This window comes from Pseudophryne corroboree, chromosome 4 (genome assembly GCF_028390025.1).
Source record: "Pseudophryne corroboree isolate aPseCor3 chromosome 4, aPseCor3.hap2, whole genome shotgun sequence".
Taxonomy (NCBI): Eukaryota; Metazoa; Chordata; class Amphibia; order Anura; family Myobatrachidae; genus Pseudophryne; species Pseudophryne corroboree.
The window spans coordinates 728,081,868-728,102,951 of NC_086447.1; the positions used below are offsets into that span (position 1 = coordinate 728,081,868).

The following is a 21,084-nucleotide window of genomic DNA, read 5'->3' on the forward strand; positions in this document are numbered from 1 at the left end:
GGAAGTGGCAGGGAAGGAGAATGGGCGGCAGGATGGTGAGCCGTGCTGCATGTCCATCTCAGCTGTTTGTTTCCCCATCCCCGCCACAACCACACGAGGGTTCGGCGGAAGATGCAGGAGGAGGGCTGACAATGATATTCTGATGGCTGCCTCTCAGCAGTGCGGAGGTTGTGCACGATGGCGGCCCAGGCCATGTGATCCCTCCGCTCCATCAGGAAAGACTGGCTGGTCTCAGATCACATCATTGCGGGGAGGTGAGGGGGGAATGGTGCTCAGTTCCTGTAGTGCTGGCGGCGACGGGGAAACTTCCGGCTGGGCTCGGGACAGTTGGGACCCAGCACTCCCATGATGATGGCCCTGATCACAGCAGACAGCATATACAGGCCACGAAAATGCCCATGACACACCTGTGGAGGTTCGGGATGTCGGCCGAGATCTGACGTTTTTAAAAAAGGGACAATCACTTATAAGGCATGGTTTTGCCTTGTAAGTGATTGTCCCTTTAAAGAAACGTCTAAGAACTGCCGGCAACCCGCACCTCTGGCGATCTCGGACTGCATTACATCCCGCAGCCATTGTCCTTTCTGTGTAGATCACAAGTAATTACCTCCGTTTGCTATCTGGAACTGGTAACTACAGTACCTCCCTTTACTTTCTGGAACTGTTAATTACAGCCATTCGTGCCTGGTAACTACCTCCATTTCCAATCTGGAACGTCTAATAACAGCCTTTACTATCTGGAAATGATAACTATCTACATTTACTATCTGCAACTGGTTAACTACCTCTGCTTACAATCTGGAATTGGTAATTACAGCTATTTACTATCTGGGACTTGTTACTACTTTTTACCAATTGGAAACTGGTGATTACAGCTTAAACATCTGAAGTATACCCTACAACAGAGGTTCCCAAATGCGGTCCTCAAGACACCCCAAAAGTCCAGGCTTTAGGCATATCCATGGCTCAGCACAGAAGGTTAAATCTAATTGACTGAGGTGCTAATTAAGTCACATGTGTCCAAGCATGGATAAATTTAAAATCAGGACTGTTGGGGAAACTTGAGGACCGCGTTTGGGAACCTCTGCCCTACAAGATTAACTTTATATGTTAGGTTATAAATTAACATATTTAAACAAGATATTTATGGGTGGAACCCCACTTATATATGTGCTTTCATTTTGAATTTTAATTTTTCAAAATGTTTAGTTTTCATGATTTAAAAAAAAAAAAAACTATGCCTCAACCACCAGTGTAAACCCAAATTTATTATTTGATCTTTGTTTCCATTTTCTTTTATACATAACAAATGTCAGAAATGGTGTCATAAATTGTGAGAATCCAAATTGTTATAGGCAATTAGTGCTGTGCACACAGCAATTAAATGCAGCGCCACCACAAATGCAAGCTGTGAAGTCAAACAGAACTTACATGAAGTCTTGGTTATACAGTAGCAACTTCTAAAAGAAACCTATATATACACCGTATTTTTCGGACCATAAGACGCACTTTTTCTCCCCAAAAATGTGGGGGAAAAAGTACATGCGTCTTATGGTCCGAATAATACATATGCAGAGCAATAAAAACCTTAAGGAGCGCTCTCAATGCGCTGGGTGGGAGCGCACTGGGTTGGAGAGGCTGCAGTTATCGAGTGCGGGTAGCGGGGGGTCCTGTCTGCTGCTTTGCCGTCATCTGAGAGCGCGGCAGCAGAGCGCCAGCATCACGTGACTGCCCCGCTCCCTCCCCTCACCTCCTCCGAGTCCTGCTGCTGCTGCTTTGCAGTCATCTCAGATCCCGGCATCTGAGAGTGCGGCAGCAGAGCGCCGGCATCACGTGACTCCCCCGCTCCCTCCCCTCACCTCCTCCGAGTCCTCGGGCAGCGTAAACTGACAGGCTGGATGCGGGGAACCTTGTATACACAGTACAGTTGTGAGGTAAAAAGGTTCTCATCTGCCTGAAAAAGCTGCTCTGTACTGTGACTATGGCAGTGCTTGTGTGGCTGCCTCTGTCACACACTGTCCCAGAAAAATCTTATATTACACTATTTGGTTCAGAATTTTTTTTTCCCTGTTTTCCTCCTCTAAAAACTAGGTGCGTCTTATGGTCAGGTGCGTCTTATGGTCCGAAAAATACGGTATTCATTAAGCTGACAAAGTAGTAAAATAAAATATAACTACTATTTGTTACTATATAATGTAGCAAATAAATGAAATGTGTGACATAATGGCAAAAGGAAAGGGAAAATACACAGTAAATGTAATATTTATATAACAAGTATCAAGGAAACTAAGTTTTATCAAGGTTCCGTTCAGCTAATGTGCCAATCAGTGCGTCTGCCCAAGGAAAGCCATGATGCCCATGGAAAGACAGAGATGGCCAAGTTCTGTCTGGCTTAGCATTACTGTTATGATTTTCCGTCATCTTGACGGTTTGGTAACCAGTATATATATCTATATATCTACACACACACACACACACACACACACACACACACACACACACACACACACACACACACACACACACCTCTACATTAATAGAAAACCAGCCACTTCACAAAGATGTAAGGATGCAAATAATGGGCTAAGCATCACTAAATAACATTAATGAAGCTTGCATATTCGTAACTAGCTGTTCTATCCGTTCTCCGCACGGCAGTTTCTGATTATCACGGTTGTAAATACAAACGAGTGTTAAAAAGTTAGTAAATATATAGAGATGTAAATTTGAGACATCTTAATGTAAGTAAATATTAATCCATGGTTCTCGACATTACCCGAGGAGCACCCGTAGCAGATAAGGTAAAAAGTGACAGGGCCATTTTTGTAGTTTATTAAATTCTACACACTGGAGGTGCAATCCAAATTTTGATCCGAATGACCATTTGGGCGTTATCGTTCACGCAGCACATCGGTAATTACGTCATTATGTTAACCCCCTTTCATTCCCTTAGGGGAGGTTTATTAAAATTCTGATTACGTAGTTTTCCTGTTTCCCACATGAAGAATACCTATGTTACATTTCAGCTTCCTAACTTATCGGGAAGTAAGAGAATTAGTGATGAGTGAGTGAGTGAGTGAGTGAGTGCTTTCGCATTTATAAATAGAGATGTGTTGGATCCTAGAGACAAAATGCATGCTCTTGAATATTAACTCAGGGCCTGGTTCAGAGATTTACGTAAACCTTAAGCCACACTGTTCATGTGGAGACCTGGTCATGTGATGTTGCTCACAGTGCCCTAAAAGTTGCAGCATGATTGACAAGTTACTGGCAATTAAGGTGCATACACACTGGCCGATATATCAGCCGTTCTCTTGAGCGGCCGATATATTGCAGGTCTGTCGGCCAGTGTGTCCGTCGTTGACAGACATATCGCTTCGGCCCTGCTGCACAGCCGTCGGCTAATATATCGTTAGATATATTCGGCACGGCGGTGTGTGTGTACGAACGGTCAGCTGGTCGCTTGTACACAAGCTGCAGCAGCCGGCGGTGACTGACAGCTGAACTGGGCGGCCATGTGTAAATGCCCAACCAGTTCATGACGTCAGTCTCCGACGGATCGGGCAGTGAGTATGCACAGCACACTGCCCAATCTGGCTTTAGATATATCTGCAGGATATATCTGTAGGTGTGTACCCAGCATTAGAGATGGCGACAGGCAGCATTCCAGAAAACAGGGGGTGTCGGCCCTGTTTCCTGGGTGTACTGAAGTCAGTGGCTGCATCCTCCTGCAGCGTGATTAACTGGAAAATCTGCGTAACCTCAAGGTTACTCAGATGTCTGATATTCACACAGATATCATGCAGAACATTACAGAAGCCTGGATGCAGAGAATGCAATGGAAATTTTATTACCTCAAGACGCCTCCTACGGCTTTTGTATATTTTAGCACAGCCGCTGTGTACAAAGTCACAGCGTCTGTAGCTATAGCGTCTCTTTCCGAATCAGCCCCACAGTCTACAACATGAATACATCCACAGAGTGTTGGTGACAAATGCAAGCTGCTATCAAGCTAAATAATTTTTCAAAAAAATATTCTCTTAAGAAAAAAATTCTAGCCATTCTGCAATTGTAACAAAGAAATAGCAAACAGATCAAAGTTAATGTTAACTCCACTGTCTGCATTGTAGATACAGTATAACATTCCCTTTTCCATTGCGCAAGGAATGGCTTTTAATAAATAATTATATTTCAAACTTCATCTCTAAGCAACAGCAGGGCAGCATGTGTTAGAGTACAGAAACCCAACACTGCGGCTCACAATTACTTTATTACTTACAAGTGCAAAACGATTACTTATTTATCTCTATATATGCACAAGGGAAGCAATACATTTTCTCGCAGAAGAAATCAGCTGTAAAATATGCCTAAAATACCTGGTCATACTGTTAAAGATTAATTGGCAGATGTACAGTATGCACAATAAAAAGCTGTGCAGAGTCTTCAGCACCTGCTGTGGTTTTCTTCATGTTTATGGTTAACTTATTCTTGCCCTACTTTAAAAATTGGCTATGGATAAAGACTGAGAATATGCAAAGAAGAGACAATTGACATAGGAGGCATGTTGCAAGTGTTATGGGTGACTGTCTCTCTCATTGTTATCTCTAGACCTGCTCAGTAAATATTTAAATATTGCCATGTGTTGCAAATCACAGATGAGCGTGACACAGGCTAATAGTAAGAGTGATATGATCAGAAAGCTTCCCGTTTATGCATCTTATATAATGTTTTAAATAATTATGTGACTGTCATTCAATAATTGTATTTTTTTTATTTTTTTTTAACTTGCCATTTAATAACTTCTGAATTTAGGAGGCAGCAGCTCGTATTGTAAATATATGCGCTCAGGAGGTTTTTCAGGTTTGTTAGCAAACCAAAAAAAGCACACTAATGGACAAAACCTTGTTGCACTGCAGGTGTGGCAGATGTAACATGTGCAGAGAGATTTAGATTTGGGTGGGTTATATTGTTTCTGTGCATCGTAAATACACTGCAATTAAGATTTCAGTTTGAGCACACCCCACCCAAATCTGCATCTCTCTGCACATGTTACATCTGCCCCACCTGCAGTGCAACATGTTTTTTCCCATTAGTGTGCCTTTTTGGTTTGCTAACAAACATGAATAAGGCACTTAGGGGGTAATTCAGACCTGATCGCTAGGCTGCGTTTTCTCACAGCCTGCGATCAGGTCTGAACTGCGCATGCGTATGCACTGCAATGCGCAGGCGCGTCGGACGACTGCACTGGGCATCGGTGCATAGCAACGGGGTGATGCGAAAAAAGCGATTGCACGGGTGATCGCAAGGAGATTGACAGGAAGAGGGCGTTTGTAAGTGGCAACTGACCGTTTTGTAGGAGTGTCCGGGAAAACGCAGGCGTGACCAGCTGAGTAAAGGTCCATACACACTGAACGATATAATGAGCGACGTCGCTCATTTTCCCCCTCCTTGAGCGACGTCGCTCATTATATCGTTAAGTGTGTATGCCGCCAGCGACGACCGATGCGCGGCCCCGCGGGTCGGCAACGAGCGTCGCTGTCGGTAAGGCATGCATGAAGGATGTGGACTGTCGTCCACGACCTTCATGCAGGGCTGGCGGGGGCGTGACGTCACTGAGCGATATGAGCGGTCATATCGCTCAGTGCATACAGGCGGCCGCCGACCGGCCGGCCCGGGAGGGGGAGACGTTAGACGATGTCGCTCACAGAGCGACATCGTCTAATGTGTATGGGCCTTAAGTCCTGGGCAGTGCAGAGACTGCACAAACTGATGTTTGTGCAGGTCTCCAACGAATGCGATAGCACACGAGCACAAAGGTAATTACCCCCCCCTATAGGTGGCGACTACCTGGGATGCAGAAAACTCCCCCTAGCGATCAGGTCTGAATTACCCCCTTATTACAGTACGCAGATTCGAACTAGAACCTCCATAGGCTGCAAGAAGAATCTGCCTTCTTAAATTCATGCGTGGTAGTGGTGGCTTCTTAAATCTGCCCCTAACTTTTTATATGACAATTTGTGCTGGATTGAGTTTAGCCCTTCTGCATTCAGGTAAGCTACAGTACTGTATATTAGATTACTAGGTCAAAATTATCAGTAGCAAAAGTCCTATATTCTGGTTTCAGTTGTAATCTAGAGTGAGTCTACAATTGTCGCCTATCCAGTATTTGGCTAATAGAAAACTATCAAAACTGGACAAAACCCAATGTTAAGTCTATAGCTGTAATTACATTTTTCAATAAATGTCACAATTCAAATCTAGGATTGAGAATTGAGGGAGAGAACATTAAAAGGCAACAGGTATATAGTCAAAATAGACCATAAACATAAAACTCAGCACAGACTCTGCCACACAATAGTCAATTAACAAATATAATTTTAGTAAGACTCAGTTGTATAATTAGTTTTTGGCCAAACCAATCACAATCGAAATTGCACAGCAGCCATACATGCAGACAATGACCTACAGGTAAAAACAAGTTAATTGGGTCTGTAATGTTCGTAAAGGGCATTTACTGTAAACGGATTGTACAACTTTATCCCTCAATTGTGCATTAAATATATTACTAATATAAATTAAATAAACTACTTATTTTCTTTGTATACTCAGTAAACCATAACATTTATAGCACAGATCATAACACAACTATTGCAATTAACTCAATAAACCATGATATCACAAATCTGTTAAAAAAGCAAAACTATAAACATTTTGTGAAACATGTAGTTGTCAGATTTGTGTGCAGTAATGTATGCTTTACAATAATTCTCCACCATACATTCTGTAAAAAAACAAGAGAAGTTAGTATTGTGAATAATGCACTGCATTATCAATAGTAAACATGGATTTATGTTTGTTTGTTTGTTTGTTTGTTTGTTTGTTTGTTTGTTTGTTTTGTGGTACTTACACAATCTCATCATTTTGGAACTCTAGTCGTCCACATGTATCTTCAAAATCTTCTCCGCCACCTCTTGCTGTGCCCTCGACAGTTTTATAGGGTACAATAACAGTTCCTCGAGCTCCAGAGGTTCTCAGAACTTTCACTTCCATGTTGCCAACACTCTCACTTATATGGGTAAGTGGCTCTTCAAATGTAAAGATGCCAGCATGATCATCATCAAAGATGGTGACTGTGGCTGTAGAAGGTGATCCGAGGCAAGCAAGAGATGTGATATGGTTGGATTCAGCATTCATTTCTGTGATCTCAGCGTTAACTCGAACATTACTAAGGTGGACTACAAAGTTTTCATCTTCTTCAAAGATGTCATCATCAATAATGCCAACCCTAATCTCTTTCTGTGTCTCACCAGGTTTGAAAACAACTGTCCCTTCCGTAAATTCATAATCTGAGCCAGCATTGGCAGTGCCATCTTCAGTTCTGAAGTCTACAAACACTGTGTTGGTCAAATCACCTCCACGACGCACAATTGTTAATGCCACTGTTCCACAGTTTTCTAGGCACTGGTAAGTTCCTTGTTCAAAGTACATTTTACTAACTGGGTCATTTTCTACAACTTCAGTGTTAACCTCGTGCATGCTGACAGCTTTCCTAGCTTGATCTGCTGCATGCCTTTTCAATATATTGCCAGCGCCAGTCATCAAACGTGTGGCTTGGATGCGATAAAATGCTCGGCTTTTTTGCTGTTGACTTAAAACTTGATAGTTAGCCAGCTCAATCAACTGTTCCATCTCTTTGTCAGGGTGCTTTTGTTTCAGTTCTTTCAAGATCCTAGCCATATCCCTTCTTGCTTCTTCATCATCTTGTTCCTTTTGGTCAACTTCTAGAACTAATGAGCCATCAAGAAAGTTCTCTGTGTGGGAGTTCAGAACCTTTCCATCCATTTCAATATCAGCTTTGGATGACGGTCTATCGCCTTCTGTTTCAATTATCATTCCCCTTTGTTTTCCAGCTCTGTACCTCTTGTAGACATACTTGTAGAACAAGAGCCTCCTGTCTGCCACCCAAGCAAACAAGACGCAAATTGGAAAGAAAAAGAAAGTGAGCAAGCTTTCCCAGACTTCAACAACACCAGGTGAAATAACGGATAAGATCATATACAACCAAGTATAGGCAAAAATACTCCATGCTGCAGTGACAAAGAAAACTCTGAGATGTTTTATCTTCCTTATTTCTCCATCAGGTACCACATATACACAAAGGGCAATGATGATGAACATATTGAATGCAGCACTGCCTACTATAGTACTAGGACCAAGATCCCCTGCTTGAAAGTTATGTCCACATACTTCAATCACAGAAAGGAGAATTTCTGGAGCAGATGACCCCAGAGCCATAAGGGTCAAGTTGGAAACAGTCTCATTCCATATTCTCACTGTTGTCTTTGTAGTTTCGCCATTTGCTTTTTTGATGGTTATCTCCTTTTCTTGAGATGTAATCACTTCAATAGAGGACATGAATCGGTCGGCTATGATTGATACTCCTAGGAACATGTAGACCATGGCGACAAAATACACAGTAGCTCTTGCAATTTTGTCACCATATGATGGATTTTGTGGCTCCCAAATAGGTAAAATGACTCCTTCTTTGCAAAAATAGGTACCAGTACATATTCTAGTTTCATTTTTAGTTTCTGGAACTGGAGTTGTTTCACCACAAATTGCTCCCACATGGCACAACAGAGGCACAATGACAAGCAGGGGGAATCCAGCAGGCAAGGTAGATACTTTCCTCAATAACAACATGATGATGTCTACACAAGACAACCCTCGGAATGCCTAGCAATCTGAAATAACAAAGAAATAATATATTCAATTTCCTCATCATTGACATCATATTTTACAGTATTTAACATCAGCTACAATATATTATTCATTAGATATTTGAGCCTAAAAACAGTTCATTTAATACTATCAATGCAATACATACGAATTACCGACGGGCGGGATGCCTGCTGTCCATATCCCGACAGCGGCATCCTGCCCGCCAGAGTGCCGGTAGTGGGGCGAGCGCAAAGAGTCCCCTTGCGGGCTCGTTGCACTCGCCACAGGTTCTGTACCCACTTTATGGGTGTCATGGACACCCACGAGTGGGAATAGTCCTGTATTGCCGGGATTCTGGCTGGCGGCATTGCCGGCTGGCAGGGTTCCGTCATCGTATGCTGACTGACGGGATCCAAACAGTCGGCCAATTGAACAGATCCCCTATCAATGATACGTCTGTTACTAGAAGTACTATTGTTACGAAGCAATCACCATTATAACAGGTTACTTAATCTTTAACTGTGCAAAATAAAAAATCATATATATTATAATGTTATCGTTACCTAAACAAACTTTTAAATCACAAGTATTATTAAGTGGACATTTCATTTCTACATTAAGAAAAAAAAAGATTATACCTGTATACAACAACATATTTAAACCAACAGTAGCGAAGTATTTTATAATATTGTATTTCCTATTAAGGAAAATAATTATACTATAAACCACAATTGAATACTGTGGTTTATATACATCCCAGTTAGATAATGAACATGTAGCTTTAACTATTAACTTAATCTAAGTCATCTAGCTGGAAAGTCAATATTTTTCTACATCTTTAAGGAATATAGCAAGTGGAACTTAAACTGACTGTTTTTAAAGAAGTTATGTGGTACTCTCCAATATGGCGAAGCAATAGTGGTTCATTGCATTTTCAAAAGCCTAAGTGCCATCCATACGTAGTCAAAGTGTTGACATTCTAAGGGGTATATTTTCATTCAGTCCATTACGACATTTTGGTGTCGACAGTTTCATTGTCAACATTTCGGGGTATATTTACTAAAGGTCGATTCATATTTTTTTCTATTGATTTCAAATTGATGTAAATCGATGTCATGTTTCAGAGGATAAACCACACAATTACTAACATTTAAAAATGTACACAAAAAAAAATTGTGTTAGTAAATGTGTGTTTTAGCCCCTGAAACACAACATCGATTTTGTTTCTTTTTTAAATCAATAAAAATCGTTGAAAGTTGGAATTTAGTAAATATACCACTAAATGTTGACAACAGAACTGTCGATACCTGAATGTCAACATGGTCTCAATGTCAATATTTAGTATGAAGCAAAAATGTTGACATTCACAATGTTGACACTGAGATAATGTCGATATTGTCACTATGCCTGCAGGCACAATGTAGGCAGCTCATTTTTGTGTTAGGGTTGGCTGGCGTTAGGGTTAGTATCAGGCTACCGTTCAGGAACGTGCGGTGAGGTAAATGGCTGGGGAGGAGCCGGCTAGTACCAGAGCCAGATTTACACACAATATATGAGCCCAAGAGTGCATGTGGGCATTATACACAGGAGCAGCAGTATATACTGCTGGAAATTTGGTAGCCAGGGGAGGCACTGCCTAACCTTCAATAGACTTTTTACTCCAGAATTTTGAGGATTATAATAATACAGAGAAGATCTTTATAAAGTATTATTTGTATTTTTCATATAATTTATATAGACAAAACTCTGGAGTATACTGGAGTATGACAGGAAAGGCTCTGCCTCACCTGCCTCATCCCACCGCACATCAGAGCTGCCATTAGGGTTAGGATCAGGCTGTTGTTAGGGTTGGCTGCCACTGGGGTTTGACTAGGGGTAGTGCTTAAATGCACTAAACATACTGTGTCGACATGACTACTGTTAACATTCACAGCTTCGCCTTTTTGGCAATGTCAGCAGTGTGTCACATGTTTGAATGTGAATATTCTGTACCACACCCCATTCATATTGTACAGCCAAAAAGCCATTCACAGGTGGACGCAATTTCTGAAAAATCGTAAATGGGCGCACAGTGGCCGCACTTTCATCATGCTATCGCATCCAGGAGGGATTGCAAAACACAGATGGCCTGTGTTCGGGGGGAGCGGGGGGGGGGGGGGGGGGGGCGGCCACGAGGCATGCACCTGCATGTGCAGCCCTAATTTGCTAAGGACTCTGAATAACCCCCATACTCCATTGTCAACTTTGTTATGCAGGGCTCATTGTTGTATGCAGCTTCTGCTGTAGATCAGCCTTGTAATCTTCCCTCCAAGAGACTGCCATGCTATTGTTAGATGAACTGGAGTTCACTGTAAATGCCTGTGCAGCAGGTTTAGCTTTGGATCAATAAACAGCATCGGGACAAGCAGCAGAGCATTTCTAGTGTAAGCTGACCACAAAAATGCAAAAAATTCTAGAAACTAGTACCAAACGTTAGACAGGCAGGTTCAGGGTCATATTGGCGGCCAATTGTAATTCAAAGGGGGTGATTCAGATGTGGACGCATATAAATAATCAGGTACAAGAGCTGATGGTTTCTCTGCACATGTGTCATGCAATTTAATTGGCGTTTCTATGTCATGGGTAGGTGACAGGCGTGTTGGTGTCAGTGGCTGTGTCTAATGACATCGGCAGACAATCTGCATCTGTCATAGGCAGGTGCAATATCCGATGGCCGAGCCGAGGGCACGCAGATAGTGCATCCTTGTACGGGCCTGCACCACAGCTGGTGGGCGCCTCAACAGGATGCACATTAGCACCATTGAATCACCCCCAAAGAATAATATATCATGCCTAAACCAATATATCATACCTGAACCATGTCTGGTGACAAGTACAGAACACAAAGTTAAGCCATATCTGGAGCGAAGTATATCATGCTGCTAAGCCATATTTGCTGTGAAGAATATGTGGCACAAGATTGAATGAGCCATATCTGATTCCAAATCTCATATGCTGATTCTCAAGGGGGTACACACAGAGAGATCCGTTCTTAATTTCTAAACAATCTGACTAGATTGCTTAGAAATTAAGCAAGTCTCTCTCCGTGTGTATGCCCATAGCGATAGCGATACGCGGCCCAACGCGGCACTATCGCCGGTACTAGATTGTGCCTGCATGCAGGCACAATCTAGTCAGGGCGCTCACTTCACCGCTGTGTTAAGTGAGCAACCCCCCGTCCTCCCTCTTCGCTCAGCACACATCGCGCTGAGTGTGGGAGAGATGTATGCTAAGTGGTCTGTGCTAGATCGCTCAGCACACATCTCTAGGTGTGTACCTCCCTATACTGTATATGTAGCCAAATCTAATATGCAGATGGTGTCATGTATAATATGTAGATTTATCTGGTACCAAGCCTGATATGCAAAGTCACATTTGGGGGCAAATAGAGACATCAAGAGTGCAACCTACTGCTCTAGGCAGTAATGTATAATCTGCCACTGCTGCAATGCAGACCCCAAGGCAGGAGGTGGATTGTTCCGCCACCATCAACCCTGTGTGGAGCATGCTTAAACAAAACCTAGGTGACTGTGTGGGAAGTTTGTTCCTATTGGTCTGTGTGGACACACCCTCTAAGCTGTGAATGTACAGGGAAATAAGCCCAAGAAGCTCCCACACCAAGGCCCAAGTAGCAGTCATGAAAGCTGTATCATGAAAGCTTCATAAGTATATGTATATTAAGTGTAATAGGTAAACCCAGCCAAGTGTCATAGGCTGAGCCATACCTAGCAACAACTCTTGCATGCAAAACTACATCTGTGCCATTTTAGGTCTTATGCTGCTTCGACTGCATTAGCGTCTACTGCCATAGGAAGCACGTTTGCGACTTTATGCTATTTCTAATAAAAGCTCTTCCTGTGGTGTACGTCCCTGCATCTGAATGTGCAAGGGATGCAGGGCCTGATGGTTGATCAGGCTGCAACCTGGAGCGCTGGGTCCTGAGGGGAGGAGGGGGGGGGGGGCGCAGGGCCGGATTTCCCACAAGGCAACCTCACCTGTGGACTCACCCCAAAAATTCTCACCCTGATTCCATTCCCAGAAGAGCACTGCGGGTGCAGCGGATATCACGTGCGTCATGACGTCACGCACTGTACCCGCCCGCGCTGCCAAAACCTGCAGACACCGAGGAGGGAGGCCGGTGTGTGACAGCATCTGCTGACGCGCCCAGCCCAAGCCAGTCAAGCACTGAGCGGGGAGGCCAAGGAGTGACAGCGTCTAATGACGCGCCCAGCCTCAGCAAGCCCCAGCACTGCAGCCGCCAGCCAGTAAGACCGATCGCTCCCAGTACCACTACTGCAACACAAAGGTGAATGCTTATATGATGTTTGTGTATGTAGATATATATGTATATATATACATATGTGTGCTAATAAGTATCTATGTGTGCTGCGTGGACAGCTTCATCCCAACCTCTATCACAGCTTCATCCCAACCCCCCTCTTCCACCTCTGCCAAGGCCGTGCAATCTTGCACATTGAGGAGAGATGACAACCCTACACAATCATTATGTAGTAAATATGGAAAAAAAAAATTATGTATAAATATATATGCTGTATACGTACGTGTGTACATATATAATATGTGTGGCATAATGTGTAAGGGGCAGTGTGGTGTGTGGCATAATGAGTAAGGGGCATTGCGGTGTGTGAAATAATGTGGTGTGGTGTGTTGCATTATTCTGTATTAGCCTAGGGCGGCTGGAACCCTTAATCAGGCCCTGAAGGGATGCGACGCCCACTTTGCGTGGCTGCAGTCGCAACCATCCCACTTTGTACATCTTTAGTCACAATCATCTCACGCACCATTGAAATTTGCATCAGTCCCATGCTAGGAGCAGATTTTCTGTCAGTTTGGCCTCTACTGTAAGCGATTAAGTGTCTGAGCTCGTAACCACTTCTGTGACATGCCCTTGACACTCCCATAACACAGAACATATATGTGCATCTGAATAGTCACCTTCCAGTCACCGCACAGGAATGCTCAATACATTTCAGACACAATGGGCAGTATTCAAATGTTTCCGCCCCCTCCTGCACCCGTTTGCGCCCGCCGGCACCTATTCAATTGTTTCTGACGGGATCCCGGCAGCATACCGATGCCGGGATCCCGGCGGGGAGGGGCGAGTGCAGCAAGCCCCTTGCGGGCTCGCTGCGCTCGCCGCGCTGCGAGCTCGGTGGCGACCTGCGGTTGCCACGCGTTCTATTCCCACTCTATGGGTGTCGTGGACACCCACGAGTGGAAATAGTCCCTGTTGGTCGGCATGCCGACCATCGGGATACTGAGCCGGCGGGATGGTGGAGGAGGTCATGTGACTGTCGGTCAGCAGACCGGCGGTCACATGAATACCACCCGTTTCTGACGATGAGCACAATATAATTTCAGCTCGCTACCCCCGGGGGTGGCGAACCGAAATGCAAGAAAAGTGACCCGTTTGGGACATTTTCGTGATCACAACCATTACTTTAGTAGGGTTTAGCCGCTTTACCCGACTACTATGGGGGCCATATGCGCGATAACTGGGGTCAATTCAATATCGCCCCGTGATCTCCCGTCACTTTAGATGGGAGATTGGGCACAATATATTAACTGAATACCTCCCAATGTGTCTAAAATGGTACTGTGACCACGGGGCTCTCGCAAATGCACAGTAGCTCAAAATCACCAATTTACATGAACATGGGCTTTGCATGCGACTCAGAATCAGGCCCTCTGTGCTGAGGCAAATCAAGTGCAAATTATCTCTCCTATACGGTCCAGAGTATCACCATCACGTCTCTCGTCTCCGTCTGTCTAATCTTGGTCACATCAGCTGCATTATCAGCTTTTAATAACACTCTTTTCTAGCTTGCATAAAACTCCAAAACTCAGAGTTTGTTACAGGACAGAAGCCAAAACAGCTAGCACCCACTGTTCAAACTGGCTGGAAACATTTCCAGGAACCCCAGAAGACAGAATGAAGGGTGTACCTGGGGGTGGACTAGCAACAGAGGCGGCTCATAGTTTTTCAATCAGGGAAAACAGCAGTGTTAGCGCGGCCTGCTGTGGTGTTGGTTTTTAATTTATTTGTATTGAACAAGTAAATAGATAAATACAGCTACTTCCATAGCAGCTCTACTGTGGTGTAACGTGTATAAGAGGCTCTACTATGGCATAATGTATATAAGGGGCTCTATTGTGGCATAAGATGTATAAGCGGCTCTGCTGTGGTTTAACGTGTAAAAGTGGGTTGGGTACGCGATTCCGGCAATGGGGATGCCAGCAGTCACAATACCAACTCCGGCATCCCGACTGTTTGAAATGCAGACGGAGGTGCAGGAGGAAACTAATCCTGATCCCTCCCTCTAACCCTCCCTCCCCACAGCCTAACCCTAGCCTCCCCTTCCCGAAGCCTAACCCTAACCCTCCCTCCACGTAGCCGAAATCTATCCCTGACCTCCCCCCCCCACCACACACACAGCCTAAACCTAACCCTCCCCTGTAGCCTAAACCTCCCCCTCCCCCTGCAGCCTAGCCCCAACCTCCCCGGGATACTTAGATTCGAGATCCCGCCTCCCTGTCGGGATGCCGGCGTTGGTATTCTGACAGTCAGGATCTCCGGGATCCCCACTACATCCCGTATAAGGGGCTCTACTGTGTGTCATAACGTGTATAAGGGGCACTACTGTGTGGCGTAACATGTATAAAGGGTACTAGTTTGTAGCGTAATGTGAATAAGGGACACTACTATGTGGTGTTATATGAATCAGGGACACTACGAGTGGTGTAGTGTGAATAGGATTGTGTTACTGTGTTGCGTAATTTGAACTGGGGATACTATTGTGTGGCCACTTCCCTTTGTTGTGACACTACATCCCTTTTTTGAGGCACGTGCTGTCCCTTTATTAATTATGGGAGGGAAGGCGCAAATTTATAGTTTGCAGAGGGGGGCCCGAACACGCTAGCACCAACCCTGCCACTTATTGTGGAAAGTCAGTGCTCACAACTATTTACTATGAAAAGTCTGCTAGGGTAGCTGAGTGATACTCATGCTCCCCGGGGATACTGGCTGGAAGTGGAAAGGCTGCACTTACAGTACATCCCCCCTAACCTCTCCTGTCATAGTGGGGGATTTTTTAAAAATTGTCAAGTACACTAAACTCTATGGGCCTAATTCAGATGTGATCGCAGCAGCAAATTTGTTAGCTAATGGGCAAAACCATGGGGGTAATTCCAAGTTGATCGCAGCAGGAAATTTTTTAGCAGTTGGGCAAAACCATGGGGGTCATTCCGAGTTGTTCGCTCGTTATTTTTTTTCTCGCAACGGAGCGATTAGTCGCGAATGCGCATGCGCAATGTCCGCAGTGCGACTGCGCCAAGCAAATTTGCAGTTAGGAATTTTACTCACGGTTTTTTCTTCGTTCTGGTATCGTAATGTGATTGACAGGAAGTGGGTGTTTCTGGGCGGAAACTGGCCGTTTTATGGGTGTGTGCGAAAAAACGCTACCGTTTCTGGGAAAAACGCGGGAGTGGCTGGAGAAACGGAGGAGTGTCTGGCCAAACGCTGGGTGTGTTTGTGACGTCAAACCAGGAACGACAAGCACTGAACTGATCGCAGATGCCGAGTAAGTTTGAAGCTACTCAGAAACTGCTAAGAGGTGTGTAATCGCAATTTTGAGAATCTTTTGTTCGCAATTTTACTATGCTTGGATTCACTCCCAGTAGGCGGCGGCTTAGCGTGTGCAAAGCTGCTAAAAGCAGCTTGCGAGCGAACAACTCGGAATGAGGGCCCATGTGCACTGCAGGGGGGACAGATATAACATTTGCAGAGAGAGTTAGATTTTGGTGGGTTATTTTGTTTCTGTGCAGGGTAAATACTGGCTGCTTTATTTTTACACTGCAATTTAGATTTCAGTTTGAACACACCCCACCCAAATCTAACTCTCTCTGCATGTTATATCTGCATGTGTATGTTCGCTTTGCAGAAGTGCGAACGCTTGTGCAGCAGAGCGCCTGCAAAATCTTTTCGTGCAAAACAAGACCAGCCCTGTAGTTACTCTTCGTGTGTGTTGATTCTAACGATGGAGGGACGGCTTTTGACGTCACACACCCGCCCAGCGAACGCCCAGCCACGCATGCGTTTTTTCTGCCACGCCTGCGTTTTTCTAAGCACTCCCTAAAAACAGTCAGTTGACACCCAGAAACGCCCACTTCATGTCAATCTTCCTGCGTTCGGCCATGCGACTGGAATGTTCGTTAAACTCTGTGCAAACCCACGATGCTCATTGTACCCGTACGACGCGCCTGCGCATTGCGGTGCATACACATGTGCAGAAATGCCGATTTTTAGCCTGATCGCTGCGCTGCGAACAACGTCAGCTAGCGATCAACTCAGAATGACCCCCTATATCAGCTCCTTTACGTGCAATCCTATAGCTAACAAGGCACAGAACCAAAACAGACAATTAATAAACTAGCAGATAAACAATGGGTTCTACATACCGTAGCTAACAAGCATGTCAGATGTAGTTTATATCTGGTTGGTAAAGACTAATAGAGGTGCAGAAAACGTGCAGAAGAAAATATGACCTATAAAAGTTTAGTAGGCTCAAAACCAGTCCTGTAATGCATGATGTGAAGTACTAGACTCACCCATGGCCTTACCTATAAAATGACATGCATGCTAATTATCACTGTGACACTACCCTCTCCTCCCATTGCTAAATATAGTCAGATGTCAGATAAGCCAGTGTTTTATGGTATCTGGAAATTTTACTGAGTGACCTCTTGTTGCTATAAGAATCCCTTAAAGTAGCCACAAAGGGCAAACACATTTATTTCATCTGAAGAGCAGCCAAGGCTTTTAACCACTTTCTGCGACAGTTTAGAAATATTTATATAATTTGAGATACCTTTAATGCACTTTAAAATGCATACCCATCGCCCAGGCAGCAGTCCAAGTCTCTGAAGACGTGCAATGCGTACATTTCACAAACCCTGTTGTGTGTATCATTTTTTTTTAAATTAAGTATATAATTTATTTTATTTTCCATTAAGCAAGTCCTCAAACAAAAAAAGGTCTTAGAAGCAGATGCATCAGATTGTAGCAGACGTATTGCTGATTTTAAATAGGACTTGGCTTATGTGCATTGCTGACCAAGTTTTCCATTGATTAAATTGCATATGTGTAATCAATGAATGCTTCAATGACACTGACCACATTATGGGAGTCACTTATAACTGGGCCACTGAGCAAAACTGTGTAGTTTGTTTGTTTTTATGTACATGTAAAGTGATATATAAATAGACTTAATACTACAAAGGAGAAACAAGGTCATATATTTAGGATGTAAAAGACATATGGACGATTTTGCCCTATACATCGAGGGGCCACTACTGGAGATAACACTACAGTAAACAGGGTAGCAGTTGATTTAGCGATGGACACAATACCGAAGGTCGTAATCCCGACAGCTATTGACCGACAGTCAAAATACAGACTCGGACAAAATACATTCATTATGCCGACATGTTCAAAATGCAGACATAGTCAGAACACCGACATTTGAAATGCAGACGTGTCAAAATGCCGACATGCACTTTTAAGGAATTTTTGCTCAAAAACAGACTTGTTCATACTTTACCATCCCAGTGGACCTGTAGGGGGAATACAATAGTGTGCTGAGCGCAGCGAGGTACCGTACCTGAAGTGCACTCGCCATGCAAAGGAATGCGGTACACTTAGACGGTGTCCATGTCGACATGTGTCGCCATTGAAAAAAAATGTGTCAGTATTTTGACATGTCGGCATTTACAATGCCGGTATTCTGACTGTCTGTATTTTGAATATGTCGGCATAATGAATGTTAGTATTTTGACCGAGTCCGTATTTGGACTGTAGGTCAATGGCTGTCGGGATTATGAATGCCGGTATTGTGCCCGTCAGTAAATCATACTAAACCCCAGTAAATGTATTGCTGCAATACCTGTTCTATTATGGCCATATCAGATTAACTCTGTGGGGTTTTTTTTTTCGCTTAAGTGAAAGCCCTGATGGTATATTTACTAAAAGTCAATTTTAATTGATTTTATATTGATATAAAACTCCAAGGTAGCTGAATATCGCCCATCTGAACGGGTGATATTTTATTAAACTGTGGTGATGGGTGATGTCTATTGAAAAATTCTACCAAATACCCACATCCTAATAAATAGAACTCACAGTGCTCACAGCTATTATTACTACATTAATGAAATCATGGTCAGTAATGTATAGTCAGATCCAACTCCAAATCAATGGTTACAATCATTAAAATACAAAACTCAATATCCAAGGAGTAGTCAAAAGGCTAAGGTTAAGAAGACAGGAAGCAAACAGGCAGAACCAAACAAAGAAATCCAATCCAGATAGTTTTAGTCAAGTTAAGAAACATAAATGACTATACCAAATATGTTATACAGGGTGATTCCAAAGTCGCAGTACACCCTTTTGTTTCAAAAACTGTGCAGGAAATGGGAAAACTGATTACTCCAGTAAGGTATGGGTAAGGTGGGCTATTTTTTAGGGTATGTACCGAACATGGGCGCCATCTTGAATCTAAGTTAGTTTTGCCATTTTTTGGAATTTTTGAAACAAAAGGGTGTACTGCGACATTGAATCACCCTGTACTGTAAACATATTATCCCCTACGTCAGTGGTTCTCAAACTGTGTGCCGTGGCTCCCTGGGGTGCCTTAGGAAACTTGCAGGGGTGCCCTGGGTTGGTGGTCCAGGACCAATTAAAATTATTTATGGTCATGTGGACAAACAGATGCAAATCTTGTTCCTCACCTAACAAACCTCAGGATGACATATAAACACAATTTACTTAATTTAATATGTCTTTCTAAATTTCTCAATAAGAAGCTTTTGGCTTAGGGGTGCCGTGAACAAAATTCTGATACTCTACCATGCCGTGAGTCCAAAAAGTTTGAGAACCACTGCCCTATGTAAAATAACACCAGCAATCATTCACATATGTTTTATCTGATTTTTTAGACAACAAAGGGGTCTATCTACTAAGCCTTGGAGAGAGATAAAGTGGACAGAGATACAGTACCAACAAACCAGCTCCTAACTGTCATTTTTGAAACACAGCCTGTAACATACTGTAGCAGTTAGGAGCTGATTGGTTAATACTATCTCCGTTCACTTTATCTCCCTCCAAGGATTAGTACATTGACCTCACCCTAAAGGCCCATATAGACAGGCCGATGCAGGAGAGATGTGTGGTGAGCGAACCACTCTGCACACATCTCTCCCGCCGCTCAGCACAGCATGATCTGTGCTGAGCGTGCGGGGGGAGACGGGGTGGGCGCTCATTTCACCCAGCGGGTGAAATGAGCGACCCGCTAGATTTCTAGCACCAGTGATAGCGATGCGCGGGGCTGCGCATCGCTATCTCTGTATGGGCTACACACAGAGCGATCCTGCTTATATTCTAAGCAATCTAGTCAGATTGCTTAGAATATCACTCCGTGAGTACCCCCCTTACTCTTTTGAACTGCAGCATCAGAACTTGGCTGACTGACATAAATGCTGTCATATTAACCTGATAGGTATGCTATTCACCTTCCAAGAATACACTAGTGGCTATTTATTAACATTACACTTAGGTACAGATTTGCACTAAGCCATATAGCGCAACATTTATCACTCATAGTATGATTGTCAGCTGTAACTATTTAGATGTATAGAGACAATGAGAAACAAGTTCTCTACATATAATAGTGCTTTGCCCGTATCATACATATACCCCTAGGTGAGGGCAGAGGATGCCTTGATTAGACTGAGAAATATAAATTAGAATGACTAATAGACATATGCAAACATGAATATAATAGCACCTTGCTTATAAGAAGGGATTCCAATCCTAAATTATTTTGAAACTACGGGATTTACGGGATTACTGTGCTCCAAGTTTGGGATCCTGGAATCAATCTTGGTTACCAAACGTGGTCCTCAAGGCACCCCAACAGTGCAGGTTTTGAAGATATACATGGCTCAGCCCAGATGGTTAAATGAAACTGACTGAGGCACTAATTGAGTCACCTGTGGCCAAGCATGGATATACCCCAAACCTGGACGTTAGGGTGCCTTGAGGAACGCGTTTGGGAAGCTCTGGATTAAGGGAAAATAGGGTACAGAAAAACATTATACATTTAAGTATATTTTTTCATCTTCATAGTCATTGTTTGGGCTAATTGCTTGTCCTACTGTTTTCCTAGTTCCACCTACTGTCCACCTGACTTATCTTCCCTGCTATCCACCTCCCATCCTCTCTGCTATCCATCCACCATCCTGTCCTGT

General features: G+C 43.6%; 1 protein-coding gene across 10 annotated transcripts in view; it reads right to left on the reverse strand.

Annotated features, from left to right (window-relative positions):
• Positions 1–21,084, reverse strand: part of SLC8A1 (solute carrier family 8 member A1) — a 681,250-nt gene that overhangs the window by 488,562 nt on the left and 171,604 nt on the right. For all 10 annotated transcript variants that reach the window (XM_063918064.1, XM_063918070.1, XM_063918067.1 and 7 more), the window contains exon 2: positions 6,908–8,744. In XM_063918064.1, coding sequence (XP_063774134.1) covers positions 6,908–8,703 — 1,796 coding nt within the window. In that variant the 5' untranslated portion in view covers positions 8,704–8,744. The remainder of the gene's footprint in view (positions 1–6,907; positions 8,745–21,084) is intronic.